This window comes from Hemitrygon akajei, chromosome 6, assembly GCF_048418815.1.
Source record: "Hemitrygon akajei chromosome 6, sHemAka1.3, whole genome shotgun sequence".
Lineage (NCBI taxonomy): Eukaryota > Metazoa > Chordata > Chondrichthyes > Myliobatiformes > Dasyatidae > Hemitrygon > Hemitrygon akajei.
The window spans coordinates 54,259,449-54,280,306 of record NC_133129.1 but is presented as its reverse complement, the minus strand read 5'-3'; the positions used below and the strand labels follow the sequence as shown (position 1 = coordinate 54,280,306).

Genomic DNA, 20,858 nt, shown 5'->3' with positions numbered 1-20,858 from the left:
TCCTGGTTGAGGGAGCTCACCACATAGTAGTAACGTGTGGCATCCGAGGTTATCTGCCGAATGTGGAATTGGGTTTCTGCTTGCTGGAACCATAGGTGAGGTCGCAGCATCCAGAAGGTTGGCAGTTTTAACAAAACTGCATGAACAGATGCAGCGTCGTTCATCTCTGGTCCAAATATCGTTTGGGCCGTCGGGGTCACCAATTGTAGAGGTGTGCTACACGCAGCGCTGAAATAACGACACGTAGTCGGTGAGCTGCAGTTGCAAAAGAGGTTTATTCAAACTTTGCGGCCTCGCTTTAAAGCCTTCCTGTTCCTGCCCTCCCTGGGCGGGAATGCTGTAGGAGGCGTGTATTCACAGTTCCGTCCCGCGCGCGGGCTTTTCCCCTTGCTGGTGAAGCAGGCTTGGTGCCCTCTTCGGGACCGGCCTCAATGCCGGCACGCGCCACTTTGTGAGCTGGTGCAAGTGCGCTAGGAAGTGGGTCGCCACAGTACTGCATTTAATTCTGGTTAACTCATGGGAGGATCCTTCCCTGCAGTGCAGGCTCTTAGCACGATGAGGTAATTTTTGAGGAAAAGCAGTCTTTGTTCAGTTCTTTAGGAAAAAGTAGGCATGATCTCACTGAAATGCAAACTTCTGAAGCTACTGGGCAGGTTTGATGTTGTGCGGGTGAGGCAACTTCAAGATAAAAATATTGCCCACAATATTGAGCTGAAGGGTTTTTTTTTTCTCTTTAAAAGGTACCCAGAAGTGTGGGTGACAAGTGATTAATGCAGGCGTGACTGCTTTGAACTGTGGGAATTTTGAGAGAGAACTGATGCCAATGAATAATATTAGTGTAAAGCATGGTTTTGGTGTTGTTTTGCCTTGTTTAACAGCTTGAAAATTATATTAAAAAATAGAAAAGTGGAAGTAAGGGTAAGAACCCAGGCAATAAGAAGAGAAAAGAAATAAAACCAAAGAAAGTAGCAGATGTTTGAAGGCAGCAGGATACAGTAGATAAAAATGCAAGTGAGAGAGTTGCACTAAATAGTTAGCTAAATGGAAGAGGGATGGAACGAAATTGAGAAATTGGAGGAAAAATAGGTTATTTTAAGGTATCACTGCTTGCGTACAAGAAAAAAATTTAAAGCAAACTGTGTAAGATTAATTCCATAAACTCCCCTGAATTTTCAAGGCAGCAATTTTGTTCATGAGTGAAGTTATCCTAAATGATTTTCAGTTATTTTGACAGATGGGCTTATGTGTGTCAATGAATTCTTCGTGAGAACTTCAAAGCATTTAATCTATGTTATAAGTATCGAGCAACGTTTTCCTCCAAATATTTAATTATCTTGCCTGCAAATGAATATGTTATAGTTTAAACATAATTGTTATGTCCCCCTATTTGGAGTAGAAAGGAAAGAAAGCATTGTAGGTGGCCCAGAAGGTTGATATTGTACAGTGTGATAAATTTGGTTCATGAATGTGCTTGACTAAATATTTAATAAATTGAGTCATTGTGAGATTTGTTGTGGACACAATGATTGCTTGGATTTGGCCAGATTTTCAGTTTTAACTTCTCTTAACACAATTAAACCATAAGACCATTAAATATAGGAACAGAATTATGCCCATCCACCCATTGAGTCTGCTCTACTATTCCATCATGGTTGATTTATTATCCTCCTCAGCCTCATTCTCCTGCCTTCTCTCCTTAACTTTTGACAGCCTGACTAACCAAGAGCCTGTCGACCTCTGCTTTAACTATACTCAGTGACTTGGCCTGTACAGCTGTCCATGGTAATGAATTCCACAGATTCACCACCCTTAGGCTAAAGACATTCCTTCTCATCTCTGTTCTAAATGGGTGCCTGTCTTCTGAGGCTGTGCCCTGTAGTCCAGTGGTCCCCAACCTCTGGGCCGTGGGCCGATACTGGGCTGCGAAGCATGCAGGGTACAGCGATCGGCGGAACGCACCCAGCACATCTTTAAGAAAAAAGCCAAAATAAACAAGCTAATTAATTAGGTGCCGCCCAACACGTAAATGCCGGCCCAGTTCAGAGGCGATTGTCGATCAATCGCCTCTGATCTGGGCCGACATTTATGTGCCAGGCGGCACCTGATTAATTAGCTTGTTTATTTCGGCTTTTTTCTTAAAGATGTGTTGGGAGCACGCTGGCTACCGCTGCACCCCTATGCTTCATGGCACGGTATCGGTCCGCAGCCCGGGACCACTGCTCTAGTCCTAGCCTCATCCTCTCCATATCCACTCTGTCTAGGCTTTTTGATATTTGATAGGTTTCAATGCGATTTCCCTTCTCTCCCCCCCCCCCCCCACCACCCCCCATTCTTCTAGCTCTAACGAGTACCAGAACCATCAAATGCCCCTTGTATGTTAACTCAGTATCATTCTCTTGAATTTCCTCTGGACCCTCTCCAGTGCCATGTTTCCTTTGATAAGGGGCCCAGAACTGCTCATAATACTCCAAGTGTGATCTGACTAATAACATACAAAGCGTTAGCATCACATCCTTGTTCTTGTATTCTCATCCTCTTGTAATGAATGCTAACTACTGAAGTCAGGCTAACTGGCCTATAATTTCCTTTCTTCTGCCTCCCTCCCTTCTTAAAGAGTGGAGTGACTTTTGCAATTTTCCAGTTCTCTGGAACCATTCCAGAATCTAGTGATTTTTGGAAGTTTGTTGCTTATGCCTCCACAATCTCTGAAGCTACCTCTTTCAGAACCCTCTGGTGAAGTCCATTTGGTCCAGATGACTTGTCTGCCTTTATCTCCTCTCTCGTGCTTATATAATTCCCTTTACTCCACTGATGCATCTGACTCTCGCTTCTCTCAAACTGCAGGCTGAATTCTATTATATTATGATCATTGCATCCTAATGGTTCCTTTACCTTAAGCTCTGTAATCAAATCTGGTTCATTGCACAACACCCCACCCAGATTTGCCTTTCCCCAGTGGGCTCAACTACAAACTGCTATAAAAAGTGATTTTGCCATTCTACAAATTCCCTCTTGGGATCCAGCACCAACCTTATTTACCTATTCTATCTGCATATTGAAATCTCCCATTTCATTTTTTCCTGACAGAGCCATCCCACCCCCTCTACCTATCCACCTACTTGTCTGTCTGTTTGATACAAGGTGTATCCTTGGACGTTATGCTTCCAACTCTGATCTTCTTTCAACCACTTGTCAGTGATTCCCACAATATCATACCTGCTGATCTCTACCTGTGCTATAAGACCATCTAGCTTATTCTGTATACTGCATGCATTCAAATATAACACCTTCAATCCTGTATTCATCACCATTTTCGATTTTTGCCCTGATTCTACACTTCACCTTCTCCTATTTTCTGCAATTTTGCCCTATCATCTACCTGTCCATCCTCACAGTCTCATTATACAATGCATGGACTTGTATATCAATCGCTCCATCCTCCTATCACTCCAGTTCCCGTAAACCCTGCCAACATAACTTTGGTCTAGCAAAACTGCCCACAAGAATATTACACCCCTCACCCCCATTTGGGTTCAGGTATAACTGTGTCAGATTTGCACTGAATTTTCTCTTTCCTGGCATTTTGGTCATCTGTTCAGAATTTTGTTCTATTGAGGTGCAGTTCCTTGTGAGAGGAAGCTGGGTGCTTTTCAAATCCACATCCAACCTTAGTGTTATACATCAGTAGAGTATATAAACCTAATCCTAACTTCATTATGTATCTATTACAAGCTGAGTCAGAAGTTGGAGTCCAACATCACTGAGGACTATTTCAATGCAACTTGATCATTTTCACATGACAGCAAACTCAGAAAAGAAACTCAAAAATCAATTTGAGGCTTTGCATTTTCAGTGAAGTTGTAATTGACATATCTCACCGAGAAACTAATTTCTGTTTTAAAAGAAAAACTTTTCCCAATACGTTGTTATGCAGTAGTACTAATTTTTCTCTTATTAATCAATATTGGCATGTATTTAATGCCCTACATGTTTTCATACATAAAATAAAATGTATAAAATAAAGTAATTATCAATTTGCTCTTAAGAAATTGCCCAGCCAGTGGATCTACTTTCAGCTCTAGTGGCCTATGTTAAATCCTCATCTTTGATACTGATTGCATGGAATTGGTACATTCTGCCTGTGACTGCACAGGTTTCCCTTAGTGCTCCAATTTCCACCCACATCCCATATATGAGTGGCTGTGGTAAATTGCCCTGAATGTGTAGGTGAGTTGTAGAATCTTAGAAGAGATGATGGGAGAGTGGGGCGAAGGAGTAGAAATGGTATGCAAATGTTTGGTGAATGGCATAAGCCTGTGTTTCCATAATGTTTGACTCTGATGTGTTTTCCTTTAATCTTACTGTGTTCAAATGGGAACTCTATATTGGTTATTTCATTCACAGAAATGTTAAAATATTGTTAGTTTGATTGGTTAGAAGGTAAATTGTACTTTATTAAGAGCAAAATCTTTTAAGTTTTTTATGCATTTATTACGTTACGATTTTATTAAGTTTTCTTTTAAATTTCTCTTTGTAGCTTGTTTGCACTAGTCTTGATGAACTCAGGGAACTTATTGCCAAAATAGAAGGAGAGCTCAAAGAACTGGAAAATAACAAGAAGAAATCGGTAAGTTACTAGTTATTCTGTGACTCCAGATATGAAAATCAAAAATTCTCTAACAAGTCATTGACCCTGCTCATGATTTATTTTGGATTTGTTGTCTCGACTGGATGGTGTGGTTTATTTTTAAAGAATTCCTCCAGAATCAATTTTTAAGCTGTTTAGCAGCTTTGCACATGACATAAATACATGTATTTGCTAAGTTTAGAAGTCACTAATGAAAAACAAATTTTCTGTAAAAGAATAGGACTGTATAATTTTGTAACAGTGCTTTCTGTTGATGCACATTGTATTGTGCATTTTGGATTTGAAATGCATGTTATGTGCATGTTTTAGGATGGTCAAAATGTTGTAAAAGTAGCTCACATTTAAGATTTTTTTCGTTTTAACTCCTCTTTGTCTTTAAGTAGGTTGCTGTTGTTTTGATACTTCCCTAGACAAGACTTCTGATTTCTAGAGGCTTCCCTAGTCATTCTTCTGATTTCTAGGAGTGAAATTGATGGTTGTATAATTAACAATTGGGGCCATCATCGTGCTCCAGAAATTAGTTGATTCAGCAACTCAAAAGAGTAATCGCAGAGGAACTATATTTATTGATAACGTGTGCTGTTTATACCCAATCAGTCACAATTTGATAATTAAAGCATTGGGCTTATAAAATCACATAATTCTTGCATTACGGCTAAAATATACAACTTTTGTTATTTACAGGAAAAATGGTTTTACAGGCGACAAGCTTTAAAAGATTTGCATAGTACCCTAGGACGACTGTTGAATGAGCTGTTACCATGGGAACCAAAGCTAATCAAGGCTTATCAGAGAAATCGGTAATTTTTGCATTTTATGTGCATTTTCCTTATGTCTGCTAATTTCTTCACTTCATTGAAAGAAAATAGTCATGGTGGGGAGTGGTTTTGGTGCTCTGAGGTAGTGGGTCCAAGTGATTTTCTAGAAACAAATAAGCAGCAACATCAAAATGTCCATATTTCCTCTCAGAGCACTTTTCTCCATGAAATGCTTTGGTCTAAGCTTGTTTTCTTTCTCACTTGTGTTTAAGGTTCTTTTCAATTAGTTAATGACTTTCTGAAAATTATAGAGCCAGTCAGTGCACCAGAAACAGCTTTGTGATGTCTTGCTGCAAATTCCAGGAACATTATTTTCACCTAAACAGTTTATGAAATTATTTTATTTTTATGCAGCCTGGCTATTTTTATTTAGTCATTAAAAGGCATCTAAGAATACATTTCATGTTTACTCACCAGATGATAATTGGCACATTAGAATTATTTCTTTCTTTTTAAGCCAGATTTGAAATAGTCTTTGTATGATGGAATGAGTACTGATGTTTGTTTGTGTATGTGTGTGTGTGCGCGCGTAACTAGACCATAAGGCATGGGAGCAAAATTACCCCATTTGGCCCATAGAGTCTGCGCCACCATTCATTCATGGCTCCTTCTCCTTTTTCTCCTTCTCAACCTCATTTCCTGGCCTTCTCCCCATAACCTTTGATGCCATGTCCAATCAAGAATCTATCAATCTCTGCCTTAAATACACCCAGTGACTTGGCCTCCACAGCTGCACATGGTAACAAAATCCACAAATTCACCACCCTCTGACTAAAGAAATTTCTCTGCATCTGTTTTGATTGGACGCACCTCTATTGTGAGGCTGTGCCCTCTTGTCCTAGACTCTCCTACTATGGGAACCATCCTTTCCACATCTGCTTTGTCTAGGCCTTTCAGCATTAAAAAGTTTTCAATGAGATCCTTCCCCCCCCCCCCCCCAACCATCCTTCTGAATTCCAGCGAGTACAGATCCAGAGACATAAAACGTTCCTCATATGATAACCCTTTCATTCCTGGAACCATCCTTGTGAACCTCCTCTGGACACACTCTAATGCCAGCACATCACTTCTAAGATGAGGAGCCCAAAACTGTACATAATACTCAAGGTGAGGCCTCACCAGTGCCTTATAAAGCCTCAACATCACATCCCTGCTCTTGTATTATAGACCTCTTGAAATGAATGCTAACATCGCATTTGCCTTCCCCACCTCCAACTTTTAGAGTATCTATCTGCACAAGGACTCCCAAGTCCCTTTGCATCTCAGATTTATGGATTTTCTCCCCGTTTATTTCTACTACCAAAGTGCATGACCATGCATTTTCCAACATTATATTTAATTTGCCACTTTCTTGCCCATTCTCCTAATCTATCTAAGTCCTTCTGCATCCTACCTGTTTCCTCAACACTACCTGCCCCTCCACCAATCTTTTTATCATCTGCAAACTTGGCAACAAAGCCATCTATTTCATCATCTAAGTCATTTGCATATAACATAAAAAGAAGTGGTCCGAACACCAGCCACTGCAGAACACCACTAGTCACTGGCAGCCAACCAGACAAGGATCCTTTTATTCCCACTGGCTGCCGTCTTCCAATCAGCCAGTGCTCTAACCATCTTAGTAACTGTCCTATAATACCATGGGCTCTTACCTTGGTAAGCAGCCTCATGTGTGGCACCTAGTCAAAGGCCTTCTGAAAATCCAAATATACAACATCTACTGCATCCCCTTTATCTATCCTACTTGTAATCTCCTCAAAGAATTCCAACAGGTTCGTCAGGCAGGATGTTCCCTTAAGGAAACCATGCTGACTTTGTCCTATCTTGTCCTGTGTCACCAAGTGCTCCATCACCTCATCCTTAACAATTGACTCTAACATCTTACCAACCACTGAGATCAGGCTAACTGGTCTATAATTTCCTTTCTGCTACCTTCCTCCTTTCTTAAAAAGTGGAGTGACATTTGCAGTTTTCCAGTCCTCTCCCAGAGTCCAATGATTTTTGAAAGATTGTTTTCTAATGCCACCAGAATCTCTAACGCTACCTCTTTCAGAACCCTAGGGTGCAGTTCATCTGGTCCGGGTGACTTATGTACTTTTAGGTCCTTCATCTTTTTGAGCACCTTCTCCCTTGTAATAGAAACTGCACCCACAGTTTAAAAACTTCCCAATTCTCTATCTTCCCACAAATTATTGCTTTGTTGTATGCCCTCTCTTTTGTTTTCACATTAGCTTTGACTTCCCTTATCAGCCATAGTTGTACTATTTTGCCATTTGAGTATTTCTTCATTTTTGGAATACACATGTCCTGCACCACCTTCATTTTCCCCAGAAACATACGCCATTGCTGCTCTGCTGATGTCCCTGCCAGCAGCTCCTTCTAATTTACTTTGGCTAACTCCTCTCTCATACACTGTAATTTCCCTTACTCCACTGAAATATTGCTATGTCAGACTTTACTTTCTCCTTATCACATTTCAAGTTGAGCTCAAGCATAGTATGATCACTAGTTCTTAAGGGTTCTTTTACCTTAAGCACCCTAATCGCTTCTGGTTCATTACTTAACACCCAGTCCAGCAGAGCTGATCCCCTAGCAGGTTCAATGACAAACTGCTCTAAAAAGCCGTCTCTTAGGCATTCAACAAATACCAGCCTGATTCTTCCAATTGACCTGCATGTTAAAATTTCCCATGACTATCATAACATTGCCCTTTTCTATTTCTTGTGGTAATCTGTGGTCCACCTCCAGCCACTGTTGGGAGGCCTGTATATAACTGCCATCAGGGTCCTTTTACCCTTGCAGTTTCTTAACTCAACCCACAAGGATTCAACATCTCCTGATCCTATGTCACATCTTTCTACTGATTTGATGCCATTCTTTACCAGTAGAGCCACACCACCCCCTCTGCCTACCTTCCTATCCCTCTGATACAATGTGTAACCTTGGACATTTAACTCCCAACTACAACCATCCTTCAGCCACGACATCATGCCTGGCAATCTGTAATAGCACAACAAGATCATCCACCTTATTTCTTATACTCTGCGCATTGAGATACAATAGCTTGAGTACCATATTTGCTACCCTTTTTGATTTTACATCCCAAATATACTGATACTCGTCCCGTTGGTTCTGACTGTGTCCCATCACCTGCCTGTCTTTCCTGACAGTCTGACTGCATGCTTTCTTTACTTTGTTACCATCCATCCTATCCTGAGTCCCATCATTCTGGTTCCCACCCCCCTGCCAAATTAGTTTAAATCCTCCCCAAAAGCTCTAACAAACCTCCCTGTGAGAATATTCGCCCCCTCCCCCCCGGTTCAGGTGCAACCCATGCCTTTTGAATGGGTCATTTATCCCCCAGAAGAGATCCCAATGATCCAAGATTCTGAAGCCCTGCCCCCTGCACCAGCTTCTCAGCCACAGATTTATCTGCCAAATCATCCTGTTTCTACCCTCACTTGCGCATGCCACAGGCAGCAATCCAGAAATTACTACCCTGGAGATCCTGCTTCTCAGCTTTCTACCTAGCTCTCTCAAATCTCTTTTTAGGACTACTTTGTTTTTTCTTCCTGTGTCATTGGAACTAATATGTACCAAGACATCTGGCTGCTCTCCCTTTCTCTCCAAAATGTTGTAGACGCAATCTGAGACGTCCCTGACCCTGGCACTTGGCTAACAACATACCATCTGGGTGTCCCATTCATGTCCACAGAATCTCCTGTCTGTTCCCCTCACTATTGAGTCCCCTATCACTCCCACACCCTTCTTTTCTCTCTTTCCCTTCTGCACCATAGACCCATGCTCAGTGCCTGTATCCCGGTTGCTGTGCCATTCTCCCGGGAGGTCATCCCCCACAAAAGTATCCAAAGCGATATACTTATTTTTGAGGGGAATGGCCACAGGTGTCTAACTGCCTATTTACATTTCCATTCCTCCTGACAGTCACCCAGTTACTCGTCTCCTGCAACTTCGGGGTGACTACTTCCCTGTAACTCTGATCAATGATCTACTCACTGTCCTGTGCAAGCTGAAGGTCATCTAGCTGCTGCTCCAGATCTCTAACATGTTCTTCAAGGTGTTGGACTTCCTAGCCAATAGACCTAGTCAGGATGCACAACTGCTACTCCCTCTCCATCATTCTCAATACAAGTGCCTCCACCCCTCCCAGGGTTGTGTGCTAAGCCCAGTACTGTACACTTTTCTCACACATGACTGCATGGTCAAACACTTTAGTAATTGCATTATCATGTTTGCCGATGACACGACAGTGGTATGGCTGATTACCAACAATGGTGAGGTGACTACAGAGAAGAGGTAGAAGAGCTAAAGGCCTTTCATAATGTCAACAAGACAAAGTTCAAAGTAGATTTATTATCAAAGTACATACAGGTTTCCCCCGCAATCCAAAGGTAGAGCGTTCCTATGAAACCGTTTGTAAACTGAAATGTCGTAAATCGAAGAAGCAGTTACCATTAATTTATATGGGAAAAATTTTTGAGCGTTCCCAGACCCAAAAAATAACCTAGCAGATCAAAGCAAATGACACATAAAACCTAAAGTAACACTAACATATAGTAAAACAGGAATGACATGATAAATATACACCCTGTATAAAGTAGAAATCTTGTAGGTACGGTGTAGTTTCACTTATCAAATTCGGGAAGACAGCGAGCCAAAATCAATTTGGAGGAAAAAAATCTGCACGTACACGCATACGCAAACAACTGCCCGCACAAGGCTTCACGATCATTGTAGTCTTTGTCGGGGTAAGCACACGTATAAGGCGGGCGTCTTATTCGTAAAAGCGAAAATCCTCTGGTTAGAGAAAACAGGTACTAATGCAAGTCTTTTGTAACAGTGAGTTGTCGTAAAGCGAATGTTCGAAAAGTGGGGGCCACCTGTATATGTCACTACATATGACCCTGAGATTCATTTTCTTGTGGGCATACACAGAAAATCCAAGAAATACAATAAAATCAATGAAATCCATGCCCAACAGAATGGGTGAATAATCAATGTGCAAAAGACAACAAACTATGTCAACACAAAATAAAATAAAGTATGCACTAAATACCAAGAATGTGAGATGAAGAGTCCTTGAAAATGAGTCCAAAGTCTGTGGGAGCATTTTAGTGATGGGGTGAGTGAAGTTGAGCTAAATTATCCGCATTGGTTCAAGATCCTAATGGTTGAGGGATAATATCTGTTATTGAGCCTGGTGGTGTGGGCCATGAGTCTCTTGTACCAACTTCCTGGCAGTAGCAAGAAGAGAGCATGACTAGATGGGGGTGTCCTTGATGACGAATGCTGCTTTCCTGTGACAGCAATCCATGAGTATGTGCTCAGTGGTGCGGATGGACTTAAGAGCCCCCACACTCACTGCTCTTTACATTAACAGCACAGCAATGGAAGCTGCAAGCAGTTTCAAACTACAAGGAATCCACATCACACAACCTCTCATGGTTCCGGAGCACATCATACACCATCGGGAAAGCTCATCAATGCCTCTGCTTTCTGACGAGGCTGAAGAGAGCTGGGCTATGCACATCCATGCTCCTCCTCCGCCATATGTGTAATACCCATGACTGTGTCGCCACCTGCAGCTCCAATCTGCTAATTAAATTTGCTGACGATACTACATTGATTGGCCTTATCTCAAATAATAATGAGGCAGCCTACAGAGAAGAAGTCATCACCTTGACACAGTTGTCAAGAAAACAACCTCTCCTTCAATGTTGCAAAAACAAAGGAGTTGGTTGTGGACTACAGGGGTAATGAAGACCAGCTAACCCCTATTGACATCAGTGGGTCTGGGGTTGAGAGGGTGAACAGCTTTAAGCTCCTCAGCATACACATCATTGAGGATCTTGCTTGGTCTGTACATACCAGCTGTGTGGTGAGAAAAGCACAACGCCTCTTTCACCTCAGATGGTTGAGGAATGTTGATAAGGGCCCTCAAATCCTAAGAACTTTCTACAGTGCATAATTGAGAGCATCCTGACTAGCTGTATCACTGCCTGGTATGGGAACTGTACCTCCCTCAATTGCAGGACTCTTCAGAGAGTGCTGGGGACAGCCCAGTGCATCTGTAGATGTGAACTTCCCACTATTTAGGACATTTACAAAGACAGGTGTGTAAAAAGGGTCCGAAGGATCATTGGGGACCCGAGTCACCCCAACCACAAACTGTTCCAGCTGCTTCCATCTGGGAAATGGTACCGTAGCATAAAAGCCAGGACCAACAGGCTCCAGGACAGCTTCTTCCACCTGCCCATCAGACTGGTTAATTCACATTGATACATTGATTTCTAGGTTATATTGACTGTCCTGTTGTACATACTATTTATTGCAAATTACTATAAATTACACATTATACATTTAGATGGAGACATAACAAAGATTTTTATACCTCATATATGTGAAGGATGCAAGTAATAAAAGTCAATTCAATTCAAGGTCAATTCAATCTATACTCATGTCATTTCTACAAATGTGCAGTAGAGAGCATCCTAACAAGCTACATCATTGTATGGCACAAAAACTATGCAGGAGCAGACAGGAAGGCTCTACAGTGAGTAGTCAAAACTGCCCATTGCATCATCAGCACCTGCTTACCTGTCAACAAGAGCATGTGTACAGAAAGGTGCTGGAAAGGACCGGTAACGTGATGAAGGATCCTGCCAACCCAGCTCATGGACGGTTAGCATACAGGCCAGGACCACCAGACTCAAAAACTGTTACTTTCCCTAAGCAGCAAGGTTGATCTACACCTCCACCCACCAAGCCACTCCTCCACATCCTCAATCATCACTACTTTATAATTGCCTGTCAGTCACTTTATGTACAGACACTTATGTGCCTAGCATCACTTTATGAACATACAATCAATCAATTAATCTATGTATCTAAGGTAGTGGTCGATTGGTTGATCTTTGAGACTTTCCCAGTAGATCCCAATTTTTAAAAAAGAAAAGAAAAATAAATACACAAATACTGTTGAGAGATTGTTTCCGGGTTGCGGGGTTTTAGTTCCGTTCTTTCTACCCAGTGCGCATGTGTGTAGCTCCCCCGCCACGCACTACACAGTGTACTTCAGTGGTCCCCAACCACCAGGCCGCGAGGAAATGATATGATTTGGCGATATGAAACCATATGAGTCAGCTGCACCTTTCCTCATTCCCTGTCACGCCCAGTGTCGGAACTTGAATGCACGCGAGGTCATCAGCTGCCTAAACGCAGTGATACCCTCGCGCCAGGGATCACTGGTTGGCCTTGGGTAACTGGCCGCCTTGTGTGGCCAGCGGGAAGTGCCGTTGCTACTGGCCTGGAGTGCGGACAGATGGGTGCCACCTCTAAACCTGTTTACCGCACTGAATGTTTGTGGGGAAGCCGGTGCTAAAATATTTGTAGATGACCTAATTCGGGCTCAGGCTTTCATAAGTAGCAGAGGAGCTACCTTGCTGCGATCTACTGAAAGTCATCCCTCCAGCCAAACTTTTGTTGGCCGATAGATGCTACGGGGGGGGGGAGGGTGCGGGAGCACGCCCTGTTGTGCTCCTCGCTTAGTCGGTCGCTCTCCCCGGACTGCAACTGCCGCGGCCCCAGCACGGGGACCTCTGGCCCTTGTCCTCTCACCCCACCCTGTGACCAGCTGCACCTGGCCAGGGCATCTAGTGGCGGGCGGGTGGGAAGCTGGAGTTCGAGCCCGGAAGCTGTCTAATGAGGCAATGAAGCACTCAAAACTGCTTCGGTATCTTAAGTCCAAGCACCCCACACTTAAAGACAAACCCACTGAGTTTTTTCAGTGGAAAAATCGTGAGCAAGCGGGGCAGAAGCTAAATGCTAAGAGCCACGTAAACTAAATTGAGGAATAGACTGGACATAAGGAACCTGCTTCGAGTATCGCTGTATTCCGCTCGTGTTTAACCCCCCCGCCCCGGTCGGCCGGTCTGCAAGAATATTGCCGATATTAAACCGGTCCGCAGTGCAAAAAAGGGTGGTGACCCCCTGGTGTACATACATTATTTCTCCTTCTGGGTTGCGGGGTTTTACTTCCGGTCTTTTCTGCCCAGAGCGCATGCGTGTGACTAACCGATTTAGTAGGTCGGTCTTGCCTTTCACTAAGGCCGAGGTAGGGGATCTTGGGCTTAAAAAGGTTGGTGACCACTAATCTAAGGAATCTTGCAAATTTATATTTATTGTGTTTTTTTTTGTACTGCATTAGCTTCAACATAAGTTATTTGATCACCTTTACACTTGAATACAGGAAGTAGCATTAAGCAGTCTTGTGTCTTGAATGTATGAAGGTCTACCTGAAACATAGGCCTCCAGAAACCTTTATAGTATTTACATGAGATTTTAACTCTGAACAGCCTGTTCAGATGAATGTTAAAGATCCCTAGTACTGAATTCTCTCCATTTTAGAGTTTCTCACCATCATTATGTAACAACAAATAAATAGTTTCTTATTGTGGATTTTTTTTGTTGCTGTAACATAACTCCCATGCAGTCTGAAATTAAGACATGTATGAATATATTTTTCTTTGTTTATTTTAAATGAAGGAGAAATGTAAAGTGCTATTTTAGAAGTCTAATAAATAAAAATACTTTTTTTTATATAGAGCTCGAATGAAGAAAGATTTTGATGACTTTAAAAAACAGCCTGATGATGATGCATTCATTAGAGATGCTTCACAAAATGAAGAAATGGATCGGGAGCTCATAAAAGACATGTCTCTAAATGAAGCAGGATCCTCAAACTCTGATCATCAAGAAATAGTTAAGAAGGAATGCTCCGAACTAGGTATCATCACATTTTTAATGAAATTGAGATTAGATCGTCATAATTCCATTTTGGATAGTTAATCTTAGCTTCAGTAACTTACTTGTTTGTGCATAATGATGAATTTTTGTGGTATTTTACGGTTATGTAAAAGGAACACTACCAGAAGCATTCACCTGATTTGTAGCCAAGTATGGCTTAGTTGTTATTTTGTGCTAAAGGATTTAGAACCATTTTGAACTTGTATATAAGAATTAAATTCAGATTAGGTAACTGTTCATTATCAAAGTTCAAAGTAAATATTAATATCAAAGTACATATATGTCAACTTACAAACCCTGAGATTCATTTTCTTGTGAGCACTCAATAAGTCTATAGAATAACAACCATAACATAATCAATGAAAGACTGCCCAACTACGGCATTCAGCCAGAGTGCAAAAGACAACAAACTGCAAATACATAAGAAGGAATAATGATAAATAAATAAGCAATAAATATCGAGAATATGAAATGAAGAGTCCTTGAAAGTGAGTCCATTGGTTGTGGAAACATTTCAGTGGTGGGGCAAGTGAAGTTAGACCCTTTGGTTCCAAGAGCCTGATGGTTGAGGGATAGTGGCCAACTAATGATTGAGAGTTCCAAAGCATTTTCTTATTTTCACTAGCATTTGTTGCTGCCTCAAATGATGCTCATTCTCCTGTATCTTCATGTGGTGATAATTGTCAATTAATTAGTAACGCAGTAGATTCCAGTTAATTGGGGCAGCTGCTTATTTGGGACAACTCTTAAAGAACAAAAGCAAATCAAGAAAATTGCTGGGATTCCCTTCATTTATTTGGACACTATGCCACTTAATTTGGACAGGGGAATTGCTGAACAGTTTCTAACTAGCTTCATTCACATGTAGCTGTGCGTGTTCGTGTTTAAAAAGTGATTTTTGTCACTGATATCAGCAGCAAGAAATGAGCAGCAAGAAATGAGCAGCAAGACAATTCCAAGTTGTTTTGCTCACCACAGTTTCAAGTATTCAGGTTTGGTGATGTCAGAAACGGCTGAGATTGAAAATGAAACTATTTACAACTTCAAGTTAGGAACTACGAAGAATTTGAAGGTATCTACACTGAGACCCCGCTTAACGCTGAGGATGTGTTCCTCAGAGGTGGAGCGCTATGCAGGGTCATTATAACATTACCTAAATTGACATGTGTCTGATTTTTTTTTCTAAAAGAAATCAAACCCCAGATATATATTTTATGTATACATAGTAATTCATGCAGTGACAACGCAATCAGGCCTAACCTGTACATCAGTGGAGCAGCAACACATCGCAGCAGTAGTGGAGGGAAGCTGGGGTGGTGATTACGTCTTAGAGGAGGGATCAGGCTGTGGGTCCTCCTCTAACTTTGGCTTTTTTTTAAAGTTTCCTCTCATGAAGCAGTTCTTGGTAGCAGGAAATCATGTTGAGAACACCTCTTTTTGCCTTATTGCTTTATTTCCAGTCAGGGTCATTGTCAATGAACTGATCCATAATTTGTGTGAGGTATCTTGCTGGTGTTTCTTCTTCTCCATCTGTGACCTCAGATTCACCCAGGATGCATTGCTCTGCCAGTTTTTGAAGCTCTTCGTTATTAATGCAATAATTCTTCAACATTGTTGTCATAAACATCCTCTAATCCCGTTTCATTGGCCAGTTCAATGATGTTTTGGATGACTGGTTCCACCTGAAATCCTAGGAGTTTCACATCCATGCTAATGCTTTTCCGAGACACCTTAGATGTACTGCCCTCACTGGAAGTTGCAGGCCATTTTCCAGACATTATGTGTGGGGGAGAAAATGGAATAATTGGTGAGGGAACAAGAATGTTTACGTACACTGGGGAAACAGTATGAACTAAAACGTAATTGGCTGTGAGTGACTCAGAGCGTACATAAAGCGCTCTCATTGGCTGATTGAATGTTTACTGTAATGGCGGCTGCTCTTGTGAAGTTTTAATTGGTGTTTGCACTGACTGGTTCATTGGGTACACTGGATGAATATTTCAATCGATAACCATTAGAAGCTAATACCTGGTTTATAGTACTGTAGTACTATTGGCAGTTTTCTAATTTATTCTCTATTTCATTCAAATGCATTATTTGTGATTCAAATTGTCTTATTTGTACCTTTTTAACTATTTTCATGAAGCTTCAGCCAGTTGGGCCAAAATATACTAGTCCCAATTATGCAAAGTTCTATATTTTATGCATGTTCAGTGCTGCCTTTGAAAATCCCTTAAGAACAGTGTTAAGCTTTGCTCCTTTGGTATATATCATCATCGTCAAAGCCTGTTATGCTGCCAGCATTTCAGGCAGATCTGGCGTATGTAGCATGTTAATATTCCTGTTAAACACTGACATAAAAAGCCCCAGTTCATTATCCTGTTTTTTCCCCCCTCTCCCCAGGCACTAATTTATCACTGAAATGTCTTTATATACTGTAAGAGTAGAACAGAAACTGTAGATATTTCTGTTTGTGTACTTGGTCAGGCCATTTTTTTTTACTCAGCTGTATGTCCAGCAATTAATATATAACAAACCACTTTATGAAATTAGTTGCTGGACAACTGTTATACTACATCAAGAAGCAATAGCCATGTGCCTGTCTGCTTTTTGCGATGAAATAGATTGTCTGAAAATTAGCAGATTCTGGTTTTCTTTGGTGTGAGAAATATTTCAGGAGAATGCAGATAAGGGCGATCCTGGAATCTTTGTCATCTGCACAATTAGTTTGCACTATTGTGGGCCAGTTCTTGTGCCTCACAGTCGGCCCTCCTTATCCGCTGGGGATTGGTTACGGGACCCCCCCACCGCAGATGTGCAAGTCTCTTATTTAACCTATCTCAGTGCGGTGGACATTAGGACCGGGCAGTGCAGCTCTGAATCTACAGTGTTTATGTTCATGAAAATTACGATGATCACAATTGAAAATAAAGTGGAAGTAATAAAGCGATTGGAAAGAGGTGAAACGCCATCGGTCATTGGAAAAGCGTTAGGCTACAGTCAGCCAACGATCGGAACAATTTTAATGGAGCATGTGAAAGGCCCTGCCTCGATAAAAGCACCAATTATTACTAAGCAACGCTGTGGTTTAATTATTGAAATACGTATGTTTCTTAAGTGTTTTATATGCATAGAAAGGTAAAGTATATACTATATACTAAGACAAACGTTTGACTAACTGACGCTAAATAATACCGGATGTACTTGTTCCAACTTCAAATCCAACTTAAAGACAGACTCAGGAACGGTACTTGTTCATAACCCGGGGATTGCTCGTACTTTAAAATCATCTCTAGATTACTTACAATACCCAGTACGATGTAAATGCTATTTAAGTAGTAGTTATACTGTGTTGTTTAGGGAATAATGACAAGAAAAATGGTCTGTACATGCTCAAACAACGAGTGCTGGAGAGAGAACTTCCTGGTTTTCCGGATCCGCGGTTGGTTGAATCCGCGCATGCAGAACCCGCGGATAAGGAGGGCCGACTGCACTGTTCTTTGTTCTTATAAGAAAGTAAAGCATGGTGGACATATCATGAAGGATTATTACATAGGACAAATCCTCAATGAAGAAGGCATAAACATAGCTGTTATCTTTTTGAACACTTGTATTTCTAACACACACATCCTATGTGTAAGATGGAGGGAATATATTTTTTAATTAATTAAGATGGAATTAAACTATGGATAGCCTAGCACATCTCAAGACTACATTGCAACTATAGCTGGTATGTACATTGTTTGGCTGCAGTACAGTGGCCTGCTATATCTTTGTGATTCATTATTTTGGGTCACGATACTACTTCTCTTGGATGAGTATCCAGACAGAGTATGCAATTGTTGTGGAATCCCTTTTATTTTACAGTTCAAAGCACAGCTCAATTGCTTGAAATAGTTTGAGTATCTGGGATAGAAGGCTATTTACCTCATCCTATAGCTACCAGATGCTGTGTTCCTGCTGAATGGTGGAAGTCTGGTAACATTGGCAGTTTTGAGAGTGGTCTATCTCCCCTTTTTTAGAATGTATTGTTCCTCTAAAAATCTATTCTGCAGAATAATTGAAAATTTGCAAGGAAATCATGGCAGTTGTTTGACTAAGTCTCCATTAACTTTCAAATTTAGCTATTCTTGGCAATTTAGAATGCTTGTATGATGCGACGGAAGCCAGTTAATCCTAGTTAATTACTAGTTAACTTGTTGGAAGACTGTATCTAGTAAATCACATTTATTTCTGGGGATTATGCTAATTGTTCTTGAGCACTCAATGTTATGATTGATAAGAAAGTCTTGCACCAAGCTGATTAGTCACATGTTGCGATCTTTGTTTCGGATAAAAAATTAAATAATCTAATTTTGTGTGTTTAAATGTAACTATTTTTCTTCCCTGGCCTATTTAGAACATCAGGGAATGACTCATTAGCGTCCTGCTTTCAGCAAACTATTTGGAGAATGCTGAATTAAGCCCTCATTGGTTTACAACTGACAGAGTCTTTCATGCTCCCACTGTGCAAACATCTCACTTCATTTCATGCATGGAGAAATGCATTGTTGATGGGTTTTTTCAGTGTTCAGTGTTAATGAATTGCATATCTTTATTGTGAACCAATCATACTTTATCTTTAGAAGTTATTCACTTAGGTGAAAAGATCATTCAGTTGTTTTAATGGCTACCATAAAATCGATTTGAATATTGCTTAGATCCACTTTGTCTTAAGGATATAGATCCTGAGAAACTGTATGAACTGAAAATGATGTTGCAGGCTGTTTTGATATCTTGGTGGTAATTCCATTTATTGTGCAAGAATTGGTAACTAAGCAGCAAGCAACCAACGACACCAATGCTGTCATACAGGGAGCAAGGTTGAGAGGAGATTCCAGCTTTCCATTTATTTTGGATATCTCTCAGCAAGACAAATAAAAAGCTACCATGGAATAAACTCTGCATAATTTTAATTACCAGACACAAAATGCTGGTGGAATGCAGTAAGCCAGGCAGCATCTGTAGGGAGAAGCACTGATGAAGGGTCTTGGCCCAAAACGTTGACAGTACTTCTCCCTATAGATGCTGCCTGGCCTGCTGCGTTCCACCAGCATTTTGTGTGTGTTGCTTGAATTTCCAGCATCTGCAGATTTCCTCGTGGATAATTTTAATTACAGTTGATTTTGACCACCCCTATTGACAGCTGATGTTATCACTAATTTTCAAGAGTATTTTCTTCTGCTTTTGTAGTGTCGTAGAGCAGTACAGCATAGAAGTAGGCCACCATGTCTATGCCAACCACCTGCCTGCATTAATTGCTCAGCCCTATGCCCTGTTCATTCAAGATTCCTCTTAAATGTTGTTATTGCTCCTGCCTCTGCCACTTCCTCTGGCAGGTCATTCCAGATTCCAACTGCTCGTTTGAAAATTTTCCCACTCAGGTCTCCATTAAGCTACCTTCCTCTCACTTAAACATATGGCCATTAGTTTTAGACACACCTACCCTGGGAAAAAGGCCTCTTGGCCTTCTGCACTGCAGGAAAAACGGGTATACCTTTCCAGTCTGTCTGATAACTCAAGTCCTCCATTACTGGTAACATTCTTGTCATTTTTTTTTTTCTCTCTGCACCTTCTATAGCTTAACCATGTAGTATGGTGACCAGAACTATACAGCCCTCCTTATCCACGGGTTCTGTATGCACAGATTCAACCGCGGATCGGGAAAACCCAGAAGTTCTCTCTCCAGTACTTGTTGTTTGAGCATGTACAGACTATTTTTTCTTGTCATTATTCCCTAAACAATGCAGTATAACAACTATTTACATTGTATTAGGTATTATAAGTAATCTAGAAATGACTTTAAAGTACAGGCAGTCCCCTGGTTATGAATGAGTTCTGTTCCTGAGTCAGTCTTTAAGTCTGGTTTGAAGTTGGAACAGGTACATCCGGTATTATTTAGCGTCAGTTAGTCAAACGTTTTTCTTAGTATATAGTACATATTTTACCTTTCTATGCATATAAAACACTTAAGAAACATACGTATTTCAATAATTAAACCACAGCGTTGCTTAGTAATAATTGGTGCTTTTATCGAGGCAGGGCCTTTCACATGCTCCATTAAAATTGTTCCGATCGTTGGCTGACTGTAGCCTAACGCTTTTCCAATGACCGATGGCGTTTCACCTCTTTCCAATTGCTTTATTACTTCCACCTTATTTTCAATCGTGATCGTAATTATTTTCATGAACAGAAACACTGTGGATTCAGAGCTGCGCCACCAGGTCCTAATGTCCACCGCACTGTGACAGGTTAAATAAGGGACTTGGGCATCTGCGATTTTTGGCATCCGCAGGGGAGTCTCAGAACCAATCCCCCACGGATAAGGAGCGCCGACTGTATACAATATTCAGTTAGTACAGCCTAACCAACATTTTGTACAACTCCTACTGGATCCACTGAGTTCATCCAGCATCATATGTTTTGCTCCTGCGGATTTCAGCATCTGCAGTTTCTTCTCTCTCCAAATTTAAGGAGCTCCTTAGAGGAGGAAATAGATAAAAGAGACGCAGAGTTTTATTGCTGGA

At 41.2% G+C, this 20,858-nt stretch overlaps 1 protein-coding gene across 1 annotated transcript in view; it reads left to right on the top strand.

Moving 5' to 3' along the window:
- Positions 1 to 20,858, top strand: part of LOC140729792 (uncharacterized bromodomain-containing protein 10) — a gene marked incomplete at its 5' end in the record, with an annotated part of 96,008 nt that overhangs the window by 67,721 nt on the left and 7,429 nt on the right. Inside the window, 3 exons of the mRNA XM_073050008.1 lie at positions 4,538 to 4,627; positions 5,333 to 5,448; positions 14,091 to 14,272. Of these exons, the coding sequence (XP_072906109.1) occupies positions 4,538 to 4,627; positions 5,333 to 5,448; positions 14,091 to 14,272 (388 nt within the window). The remainder of the gene's footprint in view (positions 1 to 4,537; positions 4,628 to 5,332; positions 5,449 to 14,090; positions 14,273 to 20,858) is intronic.